General features: G+C 42.9%; 2 protein-coding genes across 3 annotated transcripts in view; one reads left to right on the top strand and one right to left on the bottom strand.

Annotated features, from left to right (window-relative positions):
* Positions 1–23,398, bottom strand: part of IFT81 (intraflagellar transport 81) — a 192,638-nt gene that overhangs the window by 109,716 nt on the left and 59,524 nt on the right. The window lies entirely within an intron of this gene.
* The window catches only part of P2RX7 (purinergic receptor P2X 7), a 48,699-nt gene continuing 32,652 nt past the window's right edge, over positions 7,352–23,398 (top strand). The window contains exons 1-2 of one of the 2 annotated variants that reach the window (XM_081253191.1): positions 7,352–7,651; positions 23,212–23,332. In XM_081253191.1, coding sequence (XP_081109317.1) covers positions 7,527–7,651; positions 23,212–23,332 — 246 coding nt within the window. In that variant the 5' untranslated portion in view covers positions 7,352–7,526. Of the gene's footprint in view, positions 7,652–23,211; positions 23,381–23,398 lie in introns of both variants that reach the window. The other variant, XM_081253190.1, reaches the window with a different exon arrangement.

Here is a 23,398-nt window from a genome sequence, read left to right as displayed (position 1 = left end):
CCGTTTTTGTGCCAATGTCACACAGTTTTGATTACTTTGAATATTTTGTTGAATATTACTTTGAATAGCTTTGTAGTATTGCCTGAAGTCTGGGAGGGTTATGCCTCCACCTTTGTTCTTCTTCCTTAGGAGTGCTTTGGCAATTCTGGGTCTTTTATGGTTCCATATAAATTTTAGGATTACTTGTTCTAGTTCTGTGAATAATGTCATGGGTAATTTGATAGGGATCACATTAAATCTGTAGATTGCTTTGGGCAGTATGGCCATTTTAACCACATTGATTCTTCCAATCCAAGAAGAGATGAAATTCTGACATGTTACAACATGGACGAACCTAGAAGACGTCATGCTAAGTGAAATAAGCCAGACACAAAAGGACAAATATGGTATGATTCCACTTATATGAGGTACCCAGAGTAGTCAAACTCATAGAGACAGAAAGTAGCCAGGGGCTGGGGGGGAAGGAACGAAGGGTTATTGTTTAATGGGTACAGAGTTTCAGTTTGAGATAATAAAAAAGTTCTGGAGATAAATGGTAGTGATGGTTGTACAACAAGGTGAATGTACTTAATGCCCCTGAACTGTATACTTAAAATTGGTTAAAATGTTGGGGAGGGAAGGACTGGGCATTTAGGATTAGCAGATGTGAACTGGTATATATAGGATGGATAAACAACAAGGTCCTACTCTATAGCCCAGGGAACTATATTCAATATCCTGTGATAAGCCATAATGGAAAAGAATATGAAAAAGAATACATATATGTATAACTGAATCACTTTGCTGTACAGCAGAAAGTAACACAGCATTGTAAATCAACTATACTTCAATAAAATGTTTTTTAAAAACTGGTTAAAATGGTAAAATTTGTTATGTATATTTTACAACAATTTTTAGAAAAGTTTTTGGTTTTTGGAAAGTTAGAGGTAGTCAACCCATCTGTCATTTGAGTGAGAGCGTCTCTTGTGTTAATTGGTCTAAAGGAGAAGCTGGCAGAACTCTCACAGAGAATTAAAAAAGGGAAGAGAATTGAGGCTTTGAGTATACAAGGTAGCAGGTACCTGAGCCATATTCTGATAACATATTCCAGAGTTCAAATATGACCAGGAGATTCCAGGGCAAGTACATCAAGGAAAAGATGACAGGGGCGGGGGGTCTGTCAGGGTGCTGGACTTAAGATGCATCCCGGATACTGAGCAGGCTGCCTCTTGGCAATTGAGTCCCTGCTGTCTCTGTACCTCAAGGATGCAGCCCACTGTCCTTAATTACCCCATAAATTGTACATCTGCCTGTTCTGTGCTTCAGAGGTATTGTCTGCCAGCCTCCTGATGAACTTTATAGCAGTTCCCTAGCAATGCTTCTTAAATCAGAATGCTTTAGCTATGAGTAAAAGAAAGCCCAGTTAAAATGGTTTAAACAATATATATATATATTTTAATACATTTATTTATTTTATTTATTTATTTTTGGCTGTGTTGGGTCTTCGCTGCTGCGCGCGGGCTTTCTCTAGGTGCAGCAAGTGGAGGCTACTCTGTTGCAGTGCACGGGCTTCTCATTGTGGAGCACGGGCTCTAGGCGCGCGGGCGTCAGTAGTTGCGGCACACGGGCTCAGTAGTTGTGGCTCGCAGGCTCTAGAGCACAGGCTCAGTAGTTGTGACGCATGGGCTTAGTTGCTCTGCGGCATGTGGGATCTTCCCGGACCAGGGCTCGAACCCGTGTCCCCTGCATTGGTAGGCAAATTTTAACCACTGCGCCACCAGGAAAGCCCACATATCCTTCTATACTGTCTTCATACCTGTCCTGTTAAGACTGATGGAGAAAACAATAGGTCCCTGGTCCTCTAGAAACCCCAAACACCTCTTTCCCATCCATTAGAAGAAGAATGACAGTTTTCCCCACCCTTCCCCATCCGCTGTGTTTAGGATTGCAGAACACCTCGGTTATCACCTGAAGTGGCCAGCTCTTGACTAGGAAATGGATTTTAAAAGTTTCCAAGAAGAGCATGTGTATTTGGCTTGGATGGAGTGGAGTGGAGAGATGATCTTGGGATTAAAAGAATTCAGCACCCATGAGAAGGATACAGGAATTACAGCCAGAATAAACTGAGTGAAACAAGACATTCCTAGTGCTTGGGTTGAGTTAGGGGGAAAAGAGGAGCTTCTTGCCTTGCATTGTGGGGCTGGCAAGGGACACAAGCCCCAGGAAAAGGGTGACTTAGGTGGAAGGCGAGGCAGAGATGTAGCTTTGCTCACAGTGTTTCTGGAACAAATGTAGAAGACCATAATAAAGGTAGTAGATATCAGTGATTACAAACTCTAAAACTATCTGAACCACTTGGCAAGAGCTGTTTGGTCTCTGGGTGTGGAGGTGGGAGGTGGATCCTGTAGGTGGGAAGGCCCTTATCATAAGCTCAGTCATGCAGACTGTTGCAATAACAAATTCATAGTCTTTAATTCTCAGCACCACCCTGGAATTCCTGTTTTCTTTGTTGGCTCTCTTCTCCTGGTTACCATAGCAACTGTTTTGAATCTTCTTCACTCTCATGGACCCTCCTACCCCTCTGCCTTCTCTTGCTCTCTCATCAGGCAACTCTGCCTCCTATTTCACACACAAAAATAGATGCCATCTGACTGGGACCACCCTCACCTTCCTCACTTACTTGCAACTGTATATCACCTTTTCCTCTATCCCACAGATTTAGTCAGTAGTGCTGTCCGATAGAACTTTCTCCGGTGGTGGACATGTTCTACATCTTCACTGTGGTAGCCACTGGCCACATGTAGCTGTTGAGCACTGGAATAATGGCAAGTGCGACTGAGGGACTGAATTCTAAATTTCACTTGATTTTAATTAATTTAAATTTAAATAGCCACGTATGGCTAGCGGCCACTCCCTTAGACAGCACCAATTTAGTGTAACTCAAAGAAAAACATTTTTGAATACCACGGCACTGGGTATTTCTCCTAACTGTGACATCCCTAAGCAATAGACTCTTGACCAACTTATTATAAGAATTATGAATGAGGTGATGAGAAGGAAGAAAGAGAGGGTTAGAGAGGCAGGTTCACAAGAAATTGCCATGGAGAAATATAGGTGAAATTAACATCATTTTGACGTGCTTTTATTAGTAGCTCCAGTTACCAAGAAAGAAACCACAGTGAATCCTGGCTGAAACATATTCCTGAAGGAGAGTAAGAGGCTCTCATCATCATCTTATCATCACTGCAAATCCATCCTAGTCTTTTTTTTTCTTTTAATTTATTTTTGGCTGAGTTGGGTCTTCGTTGCTGCATGTGGGCTTTTCTCTAGTTGCAGCAAGCGGGGCTACTCTTCATTGCGGTGCGCAGGCTCCTCATTGCGGGCTTCTCATGCTTCTCTTGTTGCAGAGCACGGGCTCTAGGTACGTGGGCTTCAGTAGTTGTGGCTCACGGGCTCGAGAGCGACTCAGTAGTTGTGGCGCATGGGCTTAGTTGCTCCGTGGCATGTGGGATCTTCCCGGACCAGGGCTCGAACCCGTGTCCCCTGCATTGGCAGGCGGATTCTTAACCACTGCACCACAAGGGAAGTCCCTCCATCCTAGTCTTGACACCAAGGAGGAGTCTGAGTGGGAGAAAGAACCAAGCATCAGCCCGGTGCTGGTGTGGTGTAGTTATCAGTTGAGTTATTTCAAGGGGCATCCAGTTATCTTTGCATTTCTACCATAACGCAAAATGTGTGCAATACAAACAGAACGGTGACTTGAATATCTCTTTTGTGTAGCTGATTTTCTTCACTTTTGATGATTCTATTACATTTCAAACAGCTACACATCTTTTTTTTTTTTTTTTTTTTTTTGCGGTACGCGGGCCTCTCACTGTTGTGGCCTCTCCCGTTGCGGAGCACAGGCTCCGGACGCACAGGCTCAGCGGCCATGGTTCACGGGCCCAGCCGCTCCACAGCATGTGGGATCTTCCTGGACTGGGGCACAAACCCGTATCCCCTGCATCAGCAGGCGGACTCTCAACCACTGAGCTACCAGAGAAGCCCTACACATCTTTTTAAATATGAAAAGTTAGAATACCACATCCCCTCCCCTCCACCGACCTCCTGTAAATGGCTGGCCAATTGCTGTGAGATCACATTTTGAGTAATTTCTTTCTCCCCTGATTTTAAAATGCTTTTATCATATGCTAAGTTCCCACCTATCTTTGGGTTTAATACTTGACTCGATCCTGTTCCATTAAGTTACCTGTCAGCTTCCTCACTAGTGCCCTTTAATTCTGCAGCATTATAATCGCTCTTAATATCTCCTGTGGCCCCTTGGCTTATTTGTGAACTGCTCTCCGGTTGGCTTCTGAGTGCACACCCCCCCTTGGTTTTCCTCGCCTTCCCTGATGCCTCTGCTTAGTCTCCTTGGTGTTGGATTCTTTGGGGATCTGCCCTCAGCCCCCCTCCATGTCACTATGCCCCCTCCCTGGGCAGAACCCCTGCCTCACTCTTGCCCCTTCTATCCACTTCCACAGGGCAGCCAGAGTGATTTTACTAAAGTGCAAATAAGATCATCCCACAACGCTGCTTAGAAGTCCGCCTATTGCTCTCAGAATAAATTCCCAACTCCTTAACGACAGCACAAGAGACTGAAATAGAGTGGGTTTCCCCAAAGCAGACCCTGGGTGCAAATAGCTTATATGGGATGAGGCCAGGAAGGGGAGTGGGGAAGTGGCACAGGGAAGGAAGGGAAGGCAGCCAATACAGGAAGCATTCAAGAGCAGGTCACTGCTGTGGGCATCTGGGACCCAAACGCACTAGGGACCTCTGGGAGATTGCCTAGGCTACCTTTGAATTGTCCCACCTGAGAGAGAGGGGCTGGGGTATTTAACCAGAGTCCCCCAGCCTAGGAGCCTCTGTTCTCTGAGAACCACACCTCTCTCTCTCCCTCCTTCCATTCTTTCTTCCTCCCAGTCCTCTCTCCCCTCCCTCTCCTCACCAAGGCAGGGCCCCGATGCTGTATTTGTTCTGTGACCCCATCCACAGCCATAGCTGATTGGACCAGAGGTAAATAGCCAGAACAATCAGATCCACTTCCCTGGGATTCTGGAATTGGGCGTTGATCTGGGTTTTCACTTGAACTTTCACGTGGACATCTAACCATGCCAGCCTTGTTTGGCCACATGTCCTCAGAGAAGAAGAGATGGCTAGTGTTTAGAGAGACACATGGTGGGTGGACAGAGAGATAGGCAGAGGTGGGACCTCATAGCTTCAGGCAAATTGAAAGAGCAGCCTCAGCGTGGGACATTTTAGTTTCCTGTCCTACTCATGGGGTTCTCATGATTTGGAGCCACATTTCATGCATTTGAGTTCTGGGAGATAACAGTGTTTCCTCAAAAAAACTTGCTTTTTTTCTGAAGAAAGTCACTTGATTTTCTGACCTGTAACCAGAAACACACACACACACACACACACACACACACACACACACACGCACTTGACTAAGAGAAATTCACCCAAGCCCTCCAACCTCTGTTCCATTCATGACCTGAGTTCCTACTTCACAAAGAAACAGGCCACTGTTCTTGACATTCCACTTTGAACATCTTTGAACAGCTCAAATGTTTCCACCTTAACCACACACACCAATCTTCCCTTGACTCTATGACCCCCATTAAAAATCACCATTACCCCTCTTCTCACACAGCCAAGCTAACAGGAAAAGTGGACCACATTTATTGTCTCCACTCTCTTGCACTCATTAGTCCTTGCTCACACTATTACTTTATGGGAAAGTGTTCCATTTTTAAGTTGTGATTTGAAGTGTCTGCGGGATATTTAGGTCTGGAGGTTCATAGACTACAGGTATGGAGCTCAAAAGGCAGGTTTGGTCTGGAGATAAAGCTTTTAAAAGTCTATCAGTGTGTGTGTGTGTGTGTGTGTGTGTGTGTTTAAGTAATGCATACATATGGTGGAGAAAACTTCATAGAAAGGTGACAAGTAAGTCTCTTGACATTGACTAATCCCCCTGTTCCCTCCCCAGAGACCATCTTTTTTTTTTTTTTTAGTATTTATTTATTTATTTGGCTGTGCTGGGTCTTAGTTGTGGCATGCAGGATTTTCGTTGCCACATGTGGGATCTTAGTTGTGGCACGCAGGATCTTTTAGTTGTGGCACACAGGATCTTTTAGTTGTGGCATGCAGGATCTTTTAGTTGTGGCATGCTTGCTGACCAGGGATGGAACCCGGGCACCCTGCATTGGGAGCGCAGAGTCTTAACCACATTCCACAGGCAGGAAGAGCAGAAATGGATAAAGTCCATGGCAGAGGGAACACAAAACAGTATTTCTGTGTAGCTGTAAGGTGATAATAGCCCCCATCTTTGAGTGAGTGACTGCTACTTTGTTACTTACTGAGAAACATCATCCTCTAAAATCATAGACTATCATAAACTTTGCTATTTGAAATTGCATCTGTAAGAATGAAATGTTCCTGTTTTGCCTGGAGGATCTAAGTCACCTTGAAACAGAGAGGCAGCCTCGATTTGCAGCTCAGGTGCAGAGCTTCAGATAATGGGTTTCTGGAAACAACAATCAACATCTATCTTAGCCTTACTGCTTCCAAGGAAACAGGGCCCTGGGTCCACTTTGCAATCCAGATCTAAAGTTGACCGTTTTATATAAAACTGCTTTGCTTTGAACCTGTGAAAACTTGACTTCATTTAAATTTGATCTAAACTCCACCTTCCCCAGAATCTGATGATAACTCTATCCCTTTGTTTGATGATGTATACTCCCTCATTGAATGGGTCAATAAACCTAATTTTATTGGATGGCAGGTTTGTTTCTTAGGTTGATTGGGCTAGGTCATGGGTTGACCTCCCGGGGGAATAGAGCAGAGTGGACAGTGGATCTTGAGGGTCAGGCAGGAAATATCCAGCATAGAAATAAAGTCCTCCCCCAAACCCAGCCCCCAGCAAATCTAATTCCTCCTCTACAGACCAGAGTGTTGTGAGGACGTGAGGGAGGGAGGAGCGGGGAGACCTTCATTCATCCAGTGTTCACATACATCTGGGGCTGAATAAAGGGTTGTAGAAATGAACTAATCAGTCTCTGAGTGGGGCTTGAGGCAACGGAAAGATCTAGGCTCTTTCCTAAGGCACAGTGGAAGCACGGGGTCTCCTGACATTTGAAGGGCTGCCCCTTTACCCCAACTGAAATGAGCCCCAAAAAGTGAAAGGAAAAAGGGGATAAGGCAGAATTCTTAAAATGCCTTTCCTTTGAACACCATCTTTGTGCAGGCATCCGGGGGAGGCCAGCTGGGGCGGGGACATCTGCCAGCTGGGCCTGTAGGACTTGGCTTTTCTTGTTTATTCTCAGCCACATCTTGGGCAGCTGCCAGTGCCCGCCCCGACTCTGACATCATTGGAGGAACTCAAACTTAAAGGTTTCTGCTAAGAATAAAGACATTTCATTTTCCTCTTACTGGTGGGTCTGCTGTGGCCGGTCTGAGGGGGTTGAGCCCTGGTCCAGCCCTGAGTGGACAGCGAGCCTCTCACCATGACAGCCTGTTGCAGCTGGAACGATGTTTTCCAGTATGAGACAAACAAAGTCATCCGGATCCAGAGCACGAATTATGGCACCATTAAATGGTTCTTCCATGTGTTGTTCTTTTTCTACATTAGGTAAGTGGGCTGTGGGGATAACCCTAAATCACTGCAGTGGCTGGCAGCACAGAAAACCTCAAGGTCCAGCTTCTTGTGCACATCCTGAATTCCCTGTGGTTTTAAAATCTGAGACATGAGGCTCACAGCAAGCTGGGGAGAAGTGGGAGTCGGGGGAGGAAGCAGCAGGCGGGAGGAAGTGTGCCAGTCTCCTGCAGGGAGAAGCCACGAGAAAGGAAGGTGACACTTTGGGTTCTAACCCAGGTCTGCTGGGGCGAGCTGGACAGGGCATGCCTGGGGCAGGTGGGAAAATGCAGGGCAACACCCTGGATTCCCAGGGAGGAGTCAAGGATTCAGGGCACGCCTGGTGATAATGCTGGCATCTACATGAGTCATCACCGCTTAGGGGGAGGAATAGGACCAGACCCGTAAATGTAACTTTAGGTCCTCGCCAGGGTCAGGAAGACCCTCCTTGCTCTTTTTTTTTTTTTTAACAGCTTATTGAGATATAATTCACATACCATTCAACTCACTCATTTAAAGTGTATAATTCAGTAGTTTTTAGTATATTCAAAGAGCTGTGCAACCATCACCACAATCAATTTTAGAATATTTTCATCACCTCAAAAAGAAAAACCCCACTCCCTCATCCCTTAACCATCACTCTCAATCCTCCTATTCCCCTGCAGCTCCAGGCACCCACTGATCTACTTTCTGTCTCTATGGATTTGCATATTCTGGATATTTCATTATAAATGGAATCATGCGATATGTGATCATTTGTGTCCGGCTTCTTCCACTTAGCATTATGCTTTCAAGGTTCATCCATATTGGAATATGTATCTCTACTGCATTCCTTTTTTTTTTTTTTTGGCTGAGTAATACTCCATTATATGGATATACCACTTTTGGGTGGAAATTTGGGTTGTTTCCAATTTTTGGCTATGATGAACGATGCTGCTGTGAACGTTTGTGTACACATTTTTGTATGAACATTTCTTCAGTTTTCTTGAGTATGTACCTAAAAATGGAATTGGTGGATCGCTTGGTAAACTCTAATTTTATTTTATTATTTTATTTATTTATTTATTTATTCTTGCTGTGTTGGGTCTTCGTTTCTGTGCGAGGGCTTTCTCTAGTTGTGGCAAGCAGGGGCCACTCTTCATCGCGGTGCGCAGGCCTCTCACTATCGCGGCCTCTCTTGTTGTGGAGCACAGGCTCCAGACGCGCAGGCTCAGTAATTGTGGCTCACGGGCCTAGCTGCTCCGCGGCATGTGGGATCCTCCCAGACCAGGGCTCGAACCCATGTCCCCTGCATTGGCAGGCAGGTTCTCAACCACTGCGCCACCAGGGAAGCCCCTAAACTCTAATTTTAATCTTTTGAGAAACTACCCAGTTGTTTTTCACAGTGGCTGCACCATTTCATATTCCCACCAACAATGTATGTTCCAGTTCCTTCACATCCTCATCAGCACTTGTTATTGTCTCTCTTTTAGATTATAGGCATCCTAGTGAGTATCTCATTGTGATTTTGATTCATATTTCCCTAACGGCTAATGCCCCCTTGTTCTTTGTGATGGTGGTGATGATGATGATGATAACTTGCATCTGTTAGGGAGACAATGCAGTTTACTAGCTAAAAGTTAAAGCAACTTATTTTATAAACCTGGCTAAGTTTCCTTGACCAAGTCACTTAACCTCTCTGAGACTCAGTTTCGCATCTGTTTATAGAGTTGTTGTGATAATTATACAAGAAAAGGCACAACAAGCTCTTATCAATGCCTAGCATAGGGTAAGAGCTTCACAAATGGTAGCTATTTTTTAAAAATAATCTTTTTGAATATAATAGGTACGTTCATATACACTCTCTCCTTTGACCCTCAAGGTAATCATGCCCAAGCTTGGGATTTCAGATCTGGAAATGTGGATTCAAAACTCCTTCACCTTTATGAGCCTTGGTTCCTCATCTGATAATTATTAGGATTATCATTATTTGAGTCATATGTTTTCTATGCAACAAATATTAAATAATAAGCATGTATATTAAAATTCTAAAGACATATTACTTAGACCAGATATCACAGAATGGATAATAAAGAATATAGTTAGTAAATTCTCCCTTATGAATCAATACATAGATCATATGTCACAATTCCACATTGTGATGTGGCTTCCTGGTACTCTTGGGTCTAGCACACAATGTCTTAAAAGAAGATTGCTGTATATATACGAACAGATTATTAAGAGAACACCTTATAATGATATTTTTCTTTCATATGGTGGAATCTTTTCTTACGAGCATTTAATTCCCTCAAATTCAGTTGTACGTGCTCCACAGGAGCATGGAGAGCACCATTTAAACAGTGCAGTGATTCAGCAATCGGGTGCCCCAGAGTAAACGTGAGAGTGGGGTTCCCTCGGTCAGTTTCTGTTCTCACACGCTTCTCATAGCGTGAGTATCTTGCCTCCCTACCTGTGAACATTTTCCACTCAACATGTCCCCTAAAATAAGCCAACTCCTTCACCTCCACCTTTGAGACCCAAGCTTTTCAAACATATGCACCATGTAACAACACTTTGGTACACAGGAAATAGCATAGGGTGCTGGGCATGAGCAGAATTCATCTTAAGGAATGTATGGGGACAGTACCAGCCTTGACCTACACGATAGGGACCGCTTCCTGGACCCCACACTTTAGAGATCCCACCCTGGCCTTCTGCTAGCTGCGAGCTTCCCCATGGAGTAAGGAACCTGTGGGGCTGTATTAGTTTTCTGTTGCTGCGTAACAAATTACCACAAACTCAGTGGCCTAAAACACCATCACTTATTAGCTCACAGGTCTGTAGATCAGTAGTTTGGGCCTGGCGTGACTGGGTACTCTGCTTAGGATCTCACAAGGTTAAAATCAAAGTGTCAGCTGTGCTGAGTTCTCACTTTGGGACTCTGGGAGAAAATTCACTTCTAGGCTCATTCGTCCTGTTGGTAGAATTCAATCCCGTGCCATCATGGGATTCAGAGCTCTGTCAGCCAGGGGCCACTCTCAGATCCTAGAGATCACTTGCACTATTTACCATGTGGCCCCTTCCATCTTCAAGCCAGTGATGATACAATGTTTTCATGCCTCAAATTTTTGACCTCTCTTCTGGGACCAGCCAAAGGAAATTCTCTGCTTTTAAAGGACTCATGTGTTTGGGTCAGGCCCACCCAGATGATCTTGCTAGCTTCAGGTCAACTGTAGAGTATAATCTAATTGTGGAAGCATTTCCATCATACTCAAAGTTTGGGGGATTAGGCAGGGTGTGTATGCCAGGATACAGGAAATATTGGTGTCCCCTTAGAAGTCTGCCCTCAGGGGCAGAATGTGCCAATCCAGAGCACTGGATGCACTCCTCCCATCCCACCATGCTCGGTATTTAGGACCCCAGAATTCTCTTCCCAAATGGCTCTTAACCTTTTCCCAGATTTATCCTCTTGAGAGAAGACCATAGCACCCAAGGGCATGCTCCTGAGATCAAGGGCTGGCCAAGGGGCAGCTGAATGCAGGTGGAGGGTGTGGAGAGGGCTTAGGCATACAGTGCAGGGCATCCATACACAGGTGCACGAAGCCCTCACAGAGCTGGGAGGAGCCAGAGTGAGATGAGAAGGTGGGTGGGCTAAGGGCTAAGGGTCAGAGGCCTCTTCAACCAATGTTTCCAAGTTCTGGCACAGAATTCTGAGGAGTCTAAGAATTCTAAACTTGAATCTGGCCTTCCAGGTTGTAATGAAGGTATGTCTGGGTAGATGAAAAAACACGTTTCATTTTAAAGTCTGTTATGACTTTTAGGGACTTCCCTGGTGGCGCAGTGGTTAAGAATCCACTTGCCAATGCAGGGGACATGGGTTTGAGCCCTTGTCCAGGAAGATGGCACATGCCGCAGAGCAACTAAGCCCGTGCACCACAACTACTGAGCCTGTGCTCTAGAGCCCGCGAGCCACAACTACTGAGCCCGTGCGCCACAACTACTGAAGCCTGCATGCCTAGGGCCCATGCTCCACAAGAGAAACCACCATGATGAAAAGCCCACGCACTGCAACAAAGAGCAGCCCCTGCTCACCGCAACTAGAGAAAGCCCACGTGCAGCAACGAAGACCCAACACAGCCAAAAATAAAAATAAATAAATTTATACAAAAAAAAGTCTGTTATGACTTTTAAATGTCTGAATAAGCAGTATGTGGACCTCCACTTGTTCTCTTGCCCAGTTGTCAGTTGCCTGTCACTGCTGTAACAATGAACCACAAACTTGGTAACTTAAAACAACGATTTATTCTCTCACAGTTCTAGAGACATCTAAAATCAGTATCACTGGGGCTTACCTGGTGGCGCAGTAGTTGAGAGTCCGCCTGCCGATGCAGTGGACACGGGTTTGTGCCCCGGTCCGGGAAGATCCCACATGCCACGGAGCGGCTGGGCCCGTGAGCCATGGCCACTGAGCCTGCGCGTCCGGAGCCTGTGCTCCGCAACAGGAGAGGCCACAACAGTGAGAGGCCTACGTACCACACACACACACACAAAAATCAGTTGTGTTTCTATACACCCACAATGAGCAATCTAGAAAAGAAATTAAGAAAACAATTCCATTTACAATAGCACACAAAAGAGCATAAGCTGTGGAGCCAGTGTTGCTACTTACTATGTGTCTTAGTTCACTGGGGCCACTATAACAAAATGTCATAGACTGAGTAGCTTATAAACAACAGAAATTTATTTCTCATGGTTCTAGAAGCTGGAAATTCCAAGATCAATGCACCAGCAGATATGGTATCTGGTGAGAACCCACTTCCTGGTTCACAGATGGTCATCTTTTTGCTGTATCCTCACATGGCAGAAGAGGTGAAGTTTTTCTGGGGCCTCTTTTATAAGGGCACTAATCCCATTCGTAAGGGCTCCACCTTCATGACCTTCACTTCCCAAAGGCCCCAGCTCCTCATACAAATGCATAGGGGTTAGGTTTCAACTTATGAATTTGGGGGGTCTCAAACATTCAGTCTATAGCACGATGTGAACTTGGGCACACTTTCTCTGTGCCACAGTTTGTTCAGCTATAAGGTGGGGGTAACACTATAGCTTCTTTACAGGATTATTTTTGGGGAGGTTAGGATTGAAAGAGTTAATATTTATTATTTATATACACTTAGAAGAGTGCTTGGCATGTAGTAAAAGCTATATCAAGATTATCAAAAATGTTTATAAGTGGGAAAAATGAACAAAAGTTCCATTTAAATATCCATCAGTAAGAGACCAGCTGGCAAATTCTCACAATTCACTTCTTAGGCTGAACCATATGAAATTGCCAATATTCTACTGTTTTGGTCTACAAAATGGGCAATTTCATATGTTCCAACCTGAATACTAGAATACTCCATAACTATTCAAAGTGGTTACATATCACAGATCTATCTTTATCATATATTTATCAATACTGTTGTGGAAAGAGTTAATAACATATTATTGAGTAAAAACAGCAGGTTACCTAATAGCATGTAGAGCGTGGCCATGTTTGTGTATCTAGGTGGGGGCATAAAGAGACATCTGGAAGATACTCTCAAAGTTTCAACAGTGAAAACCTCTGGGAGGGAGAACGTTGGAACCTTTTCATGTTCTTTGTGCTTTTCTGTGAAACTTCCACTTTTACAACAGCAAAAGGGATTCTCTTTAAAAATGTGGCTTATAAGACCTGAACTCGGGGCTCCTACTGCTTGCTGCCTAATTAGGGCATAGGGCATTGGCTTATCACCACCCTCAAGTGGAATATTCTACTTCTCTCGCCAAAGTTTTAGACGACACTAGTTTTTTGGGTTTTGTTTCCTAGATGATATAACATAACATTGGTTAATATGGGTTTAGAGTTATTTAAAATTTTGGGCCTCTAATATAAACCTCTGCCAATCTGGGTGGTCCATGGCCTGTATTTGCATAACTGAGTTTTGGAGCTCAATGCCTTTACATGTATCCATTATTTTTCCTCTATCTGGTAAACGTTAACTAATAGGCTAGGACTCACTCTCTGCTCTCCATACAGTAGGATGCGTAGAAAGTATTGTGTTCTGTAGTAGGCGTTTTTTGAATGAGGGGGACATAGTTTGGGAAGTATGAAAAGGAAGGGTTTTCCAGGTATACTAGATGGTGGAGAAGAAGTGCCATAGTCAAAGGGTATTAGAAGGGCAGGTGATGTCTTAGCCAAGCTGTGGCTAACAAGAAACTGAACCCTCTCACTAGCTAGCTCAAGGAAAGGCGGGGCAGAGTAGAACAGGCTGAATAATGCCTCCCCACCCCACACCAAAATCTCCATGTCCTAATCTCTGGAATTTGTGAATATGTCACCTTCTGTGGCAAAAGGAACTTTGCAGATGTGATTAAGTTCAAGGTCTCGAGATGGACAGATTATTCTTGATTCTCTGAGTGGCCCCAGTGTGATCACAAGAGTCCCTATAAAGGGGAGGCAAGAGGGTCAAAATCAAAAAAAGGAGATGTGACAAGAGGAGCTGAGGTTGGAGCGATACAGCTGCGAGCCCAAGGCAGTCTCCAGAAGCTGGAAGAGATGAGAACAGACTCTCTAGTGGAGCTCCAGAAGGGACCAGGCCTGCCATCACCCTGATTTTAGTCCTGTAAGAATGATTTTAGGCATCTGACCCCCAAAACTAAGAGAAAATTTTTCTGTTATTTTAAGTCACTAAGTTCATGGTGGTCTGTTACAGCAGCAATGGGAAACTAACACAACCGGCATTTAACTTGCCTTGGGGATGCAGGCTCTCCTCCACTTTCTTCTCAGTGCATCTCTGGCTGCCCCTGGCCCTTTGCTGACCTCTGCCTACAGCTGAATGGATCAGGGTTGGACATAATCAGATTCTTCTCTTGGGATTTTAAGTACAAGACACAGAGGATGCAGGCTCAACTTCTCCATGAGGCGCAGAGGGTCCAGGACCAATGGTTCTCTTGGGGGCCCACGAAAATATCTATTGGCCCCTGGGGTAAGCGTCAGTTAACCGGATGGAAGGGTAGCTCACTTTCAGGTCACATCCTTTCACTCTAGTGTTACCTTTGTTCAGTGAGCTCTGTGAGGGCAAGTCAGGCTTTGCTGAGAGGCACTTCCTCCTCGTGGTGCTTTGAGGACTCTCTTACCATGGCATATAGTCAATTCCCCCGGAGGTGCCAACATACGTCTGTGAAAGTTGTTCTCATTGAAAACGTGTGGATTGGGACGCTGAAGAAGCTCCTCACAGTGGGCACCTTGCTCTACATCTGGTGAGTCAGGTTCAGGGGGCCACTGAGGACTCCCCGGGCTGACCTCACTCTCCATCCTTCCCTCCTCTGCCCCTCTACAGCTCTCCTCTTCAGCCAGCCTGGCCTGTGAGGACCCAGGCTTCTATCACATTCATTCTCTTCCACCTTCCCAGACTCTTCAGCTTTCCTCTCCCCCATCTCTACTCCTCCTACAAGGCCCGGCTGAATCCCCAGCTGCCCTGTTTGCCCCAGGGACCAGTGGTTTTGCCCTCTTCAGAATGCAGAGAATAGTAGCTTCTTAGAGCCAAAAGGTCATAGGGATTAGGGAGCCAGGCAGTTATCCCCTCATTCAGGGACTCAATCCACAGCCCAGAGAGGGGGCATGGCTTGTCTGAGTCACCAAGCAGGTCAGGAGAGAGCTGCTGGGACAGTCATTAGAACGTTCTTTCCATAGGGCAGGATACTGCGAACTCTTTCTTTTCCTTTGACGCATCTCTGAAGAATTTTAATTCTTTTTTTTTTTTTTTTTTTTGCGGTACGCGGGCCTCTCACTGTTGTGGCCTCTCCCGTTGTGGAGCACAGGCTATATGTCTATATCTATAAAAAATATTTTTTCCTTTTTTAATTTAATTTTTTTATATACAGCAGGTTCTTATTAGTCATCCATTTTATACACATCAGTGTATACATGTCAATCCCAATCTCCCAATTCATCACACCACCACCCCACCCCCCGCTGCTTTCCCCCCTCGGTGTCCATATGTCTTTTTCTCTACCTCTGTGTCTCAATTTCTGTTCTGCAAAATGGTTCATCGGTACCATTTTCTAGGTTCCACATATATACGTTAATATATGTTATTTGTTTTTCTCTTTCTGACTTACTTCACTCTGTATGACAGTCTTTAGATACATCCACGTCTCTACAAATGACTCAATTTCGTTCCTTTTTATGGCTGAGTAATATTCCATTGTATACAGGTACCACAACTTCTTTATCCAGTCGTCTGTCGATGGGCATTTAGGTTGCTTCCATGACCTGGCTATTGTAAATACTGCTGCAATGAACATTGGGGTACATGTGTCTTTTTGAATTATGGCTTTCTCTGGGTATATGCCCTGTAGTGGAATTGCTCGGTCATATGGTAATTCTATTTTTAGTTTTTTAAGGAACCTCCATACTGTTCCCCATAGTGGCTGTATCAATTTACATTCCCACCAACAGTGCAAGAGGGTTCCCTTTTCTCCACACCCTCTCCAGCATTTGTCGTTTGTAGATTTTCTGATGCTGCCCATTCTAACTGGTGTGAGGTGATACCTCATTGTAGTTTTTTTTTTTAAACCCACGTTTGTTTATTTATTTATTTTTTTGGGCTGTGTTGGGTCTTCATTTCTCTGCAAGGGCTTTCTCTAGTTGTGGCAAGTGGGGGTCACTCTTCATCGTGGTGCACGGGCCTCTCACTATTGCTGCCTCTCTTGTTGCGGAGCACAGGCTCCAGATGCGCAGGCTCAGTAGTTGTGGCTCACGGGCCTACTTGCTCTGCGGCATGTGGGATCTTCCCAGACCAGGGCTCAAACGTGTGTCCCCTGCATTAGCAGGCAGATTCTCAAGCACTGCACCACCAGGGAAGTCCCTCATTGTAGTTTTGATTTGCATTTCTCTAATAATGAGTGATGTTGAGCAGCTTTTCATGTGCTTCTTGGCCATCTGTATGTCTTCTTTGGGAAAATGTCTATTTAGGTCTTCTGCCCATTTTTGGATTGGGTTGTTTGTTTTTTTAATATTGAGCTGCATGAGCTGTTTATATATTTTGGAGATTAATCCTTTCTCCGATGATTCATTTGCAAATATTTTCTCCCATTCTGAGAGTTGTCTTTTCGTCTTATTTATGGTTTCCTTTGCTGTGCAAAAGCTTTGAAGTTTCATTTGGTCCCATTTGTTTATTTTTGTTTTTATTTCCATTACTCTAGGATGTGGATCAAAAAAGATCTTGCTGTGATTTATGTCAAAGAGTGTTCTTCCTATGTTTTCCTCTAAGAGTTTTATAGTGTCCAGTCTTACATTTAGGTCTATAATCCACTTTGAGTTTATTTTTGTGTATGGTGTTAGGGAGTGTTCTAAGTTCACTCTTTTACATATAGCTGTCCAGTTTTCCCAGCACCACTTATTGAAGAGACTGTCTTTTCTCCATTGTATATCCTTGCCTCCTTTGTCATAGATTAGTTGACCATAGGTGCGTGGGTTTATCTCTGGGCTTTCTATCTCGTTCCATCGATCTATATTTCTGTTTTTGTGCTAGTACCATATTGTCTTGATTACTGTAGCTTTGTAGTATAGTCTGAAGTCAGGAAGTCTGATTCCTCCAGGACTGCTTTTTTCCCTCAAGACTGCTTTGGCTATTCGGGGTCTTTTGTGTCTCCATACAAATTTTAAGATTTTTTGTTCTAGTTCTGTAAAAAATGCCATTGGTAATTTGATAGGGATTGCATTGAATCTGTAGATTGCTTTGGGTAGTATAGTCATTTTCACAATATTGATTCTTTCAATCCAAGAACATTGTATATCTCTCCATCTATTGGTATCATCTTTCACTTCTTTCATCAATATCTTATAGTTTTGTGCATACAAGTCTTTTGTCTCCCTAGGTAGGTTTATTCCTAGGTATTTTATTCTTTTTATTGCAATGGCAAATGGGAGTGTTTCCTTAATTTCTCTTTCAGATTTTTCATCATTAGTGTATAGGAATGCAAGAGATTTCTGTGCATTAATTTTGTATCCGGCAACTTTACCAAATTCATTGATTAGCTCTAGTAGTGTTCTGGTGGCATCTTTAGGAGTCTCTATGTATAGTATCATGTCATCTTCAAACAGTGACAGTTTCACTTCTTCTTTTCTGATTTGTATTCCTTTTATTTCTTTTTCTTCTCTGATTGCCATGGCTAGGACTTCCAAAACTATGTTGAATAATAGTGGTGAGAGTGGACATCCTTGTCTTGTTCCTGATCTTAGAGAAAATGCTTTCAGTTTTTCACCATTGAGAATGATGTTTGCTGTGGGTTTGTCATATATGGCCTTTATTATGTTGAAGTAGGTTCCCTCTATGCCCACTTTCTGGAGAGTTTTTATCATAAATGGGTGTTGAATTTTGTCAAAAGCTTTTTCTGCATCTATTGAGATGATCATATGGTTTTTATTCTTCAGTTTGTTAATATGGTGTACCACATTGATTGATTTGCGTATATTGAAGAATCCTTGCATCCCTGGGATAAATCCCACTTGATCATGGTGTATGATCCTTTTAATGTGTTGTTGGATTCTGTTTGCTAGTATTTTGTTGAGGCTTTTTGCATCTATATTCATCAGTGATATTGGCCTGTAATTTTCTTTTTTTGTAGTATCTTTGTCTGGTTTTGGTATCAGGGTGATGGTGGCCTCCTAGAATGAGTTTGGGAGTGTTCCTTCCTCTGCAATTTTTTGGAAGAGTTTGAGAAGGATGGGTGTTATCTCTTCTCTAAATGTTTGATAGAATTCACCTGTGAAGCCATCTGGTCCTGGACATTTGTTTGTTGGAAGATTTTTAATCACAGTTTCAATTTCATTACTTGTGATCGGTCTGTTCATGTTTTCTGTTTCTTCCTGGTTCAGTCTTGCAAGGTAATATCTTTCTAAGAATTTGTCTATTTCTTCCAGGTTGTCCATTTTATTGGCATAGAGTTGCTTGTAGTAGTCTCTTAGGATGCTTTGTATTCCTGCAGTGTCTGTTGTAACTTCTCTTTCATTTCTAACTTTATTGATTTGAGCCCTCTCCCTCTTTTTCTTGATGAGTCTGGCTAATGGTTTCTCAATTTTGTTTATCTTCTCAAAGAACCAGTTTTTAGTTTTATTGATCTTTGCTACTGTTTTCTTTGTTTCTATTTCATTTATTTCTGCTCTGATCTTTATGATTTCTTTCCTTCTGCTAACTTTGGGTTTTGTTTGTTCTTCTTTCTCTAGTTCCTTTAGGTGTAACTTTAGATTATTTATTTGAGATTTTCTTGTTTCTTGAGGTAGGCTTGTATAGCTATAAACTTCCCTCTTCGAACTCCGTTTGCTGCATCCCATAGGTTTTGGATCATCGTGTTTTCATTGTCATTTGTCTCTAGGTATTTTTTAATTTCCTCTTTGATTTCTTCAGTGATCTCTTGGTTATTTAGTAACGTATGTCTAGCCTCCATGTGTTTGTGTTTTTTACGTTTTTTTCCCTGTAATTGATTTCTAATCTCATAGCGTTGTGGTCAGAAAAAATGCTTGATATGATTTCAATTTTCTTAAATTTACTGAGGCTTGATTTGTGACCCAGGATGTGACCTATCCTGGAGAATGTTCCGTGCGCACTTGAGAAGAAAGTGTAATCTGCTGTTTTTGGATGGAATGTCCTATAAATATCAAATAAACCTATCTGGCCTATTGGGTCATTTAAAGCTTGTGTTTCCTTATTAATTTTCTGTTTAGATGATCTGTTCATTGGTGTAAGTAAGGTGTTAAAGTCCCCCACTATTACTGTGTTACTGTTGATTTCTTCTTTTATAGCTGTTAGCAGTTGCCTTATATATTGAGGTGCTCCTATGTTGGGTGCATATATATTTATAATTGTTATTTCTTCTTCTTGGATTGATCCCTTGATCATTATATAGTGTCTTTCCTTGTCTCTTGTAACAGTCTTTATTTGAAAGTCTATTTCATCTGATAGGAGTATTGCTACTCCAGCTTTCTTTTGATTTCCATTTGCATGGAATATCTTTTTCCATCCCCTCACTTTCAGTCTGTATGTGTCCCTAGGTCGAAGTGGGTCTCTTGTAGACAGCATATATATGGGTCTTGTTTTTGTATCCATTCAGCAAGCCTGTGTCTTTTGGTTGGAGCATTTAATCCATTCACATTTAAGGTAGTTATTGATATGTATGTTCTTATTACCATTTTCTTAATTGTTTTGGGTTTTTTTTGTAGGTCCTTTTCTTGTCTTGTGTTTCCCACTTAGAGACGTTCCTTTAGCATTTGTTGTAGAGCTGGTTTGGTGGTGCTGAATTCTTTTAGCTTTTGCTTGTCTGTAAAGCTTTTGATTTCTCCATGGAATCTGAATGAGATCCTTGCCGGGTAGAGTAATCTTGGTTGTAGGTTCTTCCCTTTCATCACTTTAAGTATATCATGCCACTCCCTTCTGGCTTGTAGAGTTTCTGCTGAGAAATCAGCTGTTAACCTTATGGGAGTTCCCTTGTATGCTTTTTGTCATTTTTCCTTTGCTGCTTTCAATAATTTTTCTTTGTGATTAATTTTTGCCAATTTGATTACTATGTGTCTCAGTGTGTTTCTCCTTGGGTTTATCCTGTATGGGACTCTCTGTGCTTCCTGGACTTGGGTGGCTATTTCCTTTCCCATGTTAGGGAAGTTTTCGACTCTAATCTCTTCAAATATTTTCTCTGGTCCTTTCTCTCTTTCTTCTCCTTCTGGGGCCCCTATAACGCGAATGTTGTTGCATTTAATGTTGTCCCAGAGGTCTCTTAGGCTGTCTTTATTTCTTTTCATTCTTTTTTCTTTATTCTGTTCCGCAGCAGTGAATTCCACCATTCTGTCTTCCAGGTCACTTATCTGTTCTTCTGCCTCAGTTATTCTTCTATTGATTCCTTCTAGTGTAGTTTTCATTTCAGTTATTGTATTGTTCATCTCTGTTTGTTCTTTAATTCTTCTAGGTCTTTGTTAAACATTTCTTGCATCTTCTCGATCTTTGCCTCCTTCTTTTTCTGAGGTCCCGGATCATCTTCACTATCATTGTTCTGAATTCTTTTTCTGGATGATTGCCTATCTCCATTTCATTTAGTTGTTTTTCTGGGGTTTTATCTTGTTCCTTCATCTGGTACATAGCTCTCTGCCTTTTCATCTTGTCTATCTTTCTGTGAATGTGGTTTTTGTTCCACAGGCTGCAGGATTGTAGTTCTTGCTTCTGCTCTCTGCCCTCTGATGGATGAGGGTATCTAAGAGGCTTGTGGAAGTTTCCTGTTTTCCTTTTTTAATTTAGATGAAATTCATAGAACATAAAAATTAACAATTTTAAAGTGAACAACTCAGTGGCATTTAGTGCCTTCACAATGCTGTGCAACCACCACCTCTATCTAGTTCCAAAACATTTTTATCACCCAAAACGCAAACTTCAGTATGCAGTTACTTCCAATTTACCCCTTCCCCCAGCCCCTGGCAGCCATAAATCCACTCTCTGTCTCAATGTATTTACCTATTCTGGACATTTCATATAAGTGGAATCATACACTAAGTGGCTTTTTGTGTCTGTCTTCTTTCACTTGGCACAATGTTTTTTGAGGTTCATCCACAGTATAGCATGTGCATCCTTTCCTTCCTTTCTGTGGGTAGATAATATTCCGTTGTTTGGATAGACCACTTTTGTTTACCCATTCATCTTTTAATGAACATTTTGATTGTTTCCACCTTTTGACTATGGTGAATAGTGTTGCTATGAATATGCGTGGACAGGTATTTGTTTATGTATATAATGTTTTTTGAATTTCTTTAAACTTTATCTCATTGTATGGCATGCTTTGTTTACTCAATATTATGTTATTTCCATATGGATACAAGCAGCTCTCCATTCATTTTCACTGTTGCAGAACATCCCATTGGATGAATCCAACAATTTATTCACCCATTCAATGTTCAAGGACATTTAGGTTATTTCCAGTTTTCCCTATTACAAATAGTACAGCTTTATACTTTCTTGTATATGACTCCCTGGGCACATGTTTGAGGGTTTCTCTGGGGCATATACCTAAGAGTGGAATTGTTGGGGTGTGGGGAATGCATTTCAAACGTACAGTACTTCATATCGCCAAGTGTGACCTGTCTTTCCGTGAGTGTCCCAGGGGTCCTCAACCCTGGCAGTGCATTAGAATCAACTTTAGAAAAATATATAGGTACCTGGATAACTCTCCAGACTTTCTGAATCAGAGTTTCCAGGGATAAGGCTGGGGAGCTGCAATTTTGAAAGCTCCCTAAGTAATTATACTGTACAGCCAAGGTTGAGAACAGCTGGGACCAAGCCTTGGCCCACTGTATCTTGGTTTCCCAATGTCAGCTCATAGAGGGCAGCCATTGGCTTAGACTTCCAAATATCATTCAGATATCAGAGGCTGAGCAGAGGCAAGAGACCAAAATAGGTACCTGCCAAATGAATAAACAAAGCATTTAAAATAAACTCTTAAGGGACTTTCCTGGCAGTCCAGTGGTTAAGACTCCATGCTTCCACTGCATGGGGGTGTGGGTTCGATCCCTGGTCAGGGAACTAGGATCCCATGTGCCACGCAGCATGGCCAAAAAAACCCAAAAATACAAAATAAAATAAACTCAATTATTCAGGGCAATGGGAGACAGGGAAAACAGATAAATGGGGATGGAATCTACCATTTTTAGTTATCAATTCCACTTTCTCTCTCTCTTCCCCCACCATATAATTTAGATTCATATTCTAAAGAAGATATTAATAGCTAATGAATGGATCAAAAGGCAGGAAACCAGAGGCAGAGACACATGATGCATGAATAAGTACAGTACATGGTTAAGAGGTCTGGCTCTGGGCTATAAGGTAGACCAATCAAGGACCTCAGTCCTGCCACGGACTACCTGTGTAACCTTGGGCAAGTTCCTTCACCTCTCTGAGCCCATTCCCTCATCTACAAAAGGGTGAGGATTACAGTAACTATCTCCTATTGCTGCTGTGAGCATTAAAGGAGATGATGCATACAGAGCACGTGGCATGTACTAAGTGCTCAATAAAGGGTAGCTGCTATTATCAATATTATTTGTAAGTCAGGTGGGTGTTTCTGGAAAACAGGAGGCTGACCTGCTGGACACACCCTTAAAAAGACGCTAATATGTTACTGAGCCCCAAAACAAAGCTGGTGGACCAACCTAGGGTGGAATTTGGTATTTGAGAAGGCAACCTATAAATTAGGGTGTATATTAGGCAATATTAGAGGTTGGTATTGGGGCCAATAGTTTCTATGTAGTGAAAGCTTACTATGCACCAGATAGAGTGCTATGGAGTTTGCATGCATATCTCGTTCCATCCTCACAACAACCCTATGAGGTAGGTATGACTATTCTTCCCATTTTACAGGTAAGGAAAATGAGTCACAGAGAAGGCAAGTCACTTGCCCGAAGTCACCCAACAAAGCTAGGACTTTAATGGAGGCGACTTTCGGAACCTGCATCCAAAACCAATGCACTGTGCCTCCCTTGAGAAAATCATTGATGCTTTTCTGTGTCTGCCATTTAGCTTTGCTTTGGTGAATGACAAGCGGTACCAATGGAAAGAACCTGTTGTCAGTTCTGTGCATGCCAAGGTGAAAGGGATGGCAGAGGTGAAAAAGGAGATTATGGAGAACGGACTAAAGAAGGTAGTGTGGAATGTCTTCGACACGGCAGATTACACTGTCCCCTTGCAGGTGAGCACTTATCAGCAT

The sequence above is a fragment of the Mesoplodon bidens genome, assembly GCF_964165515.1.
Source record: "Mesoplodon bidens genome assembly, chromosome: 13".
NCBI lineage: Eukaryota > Metazoa > Chordata > Mammalia > Artiodactyla > Ziphiidae > Mesoplodon > Mesoplodon bidens.
The sequence above is the reverse complement of the archived record's forward strand: the minus strand, read 5'-3'. Positions and strand labels throughout refer to the sequence as shown.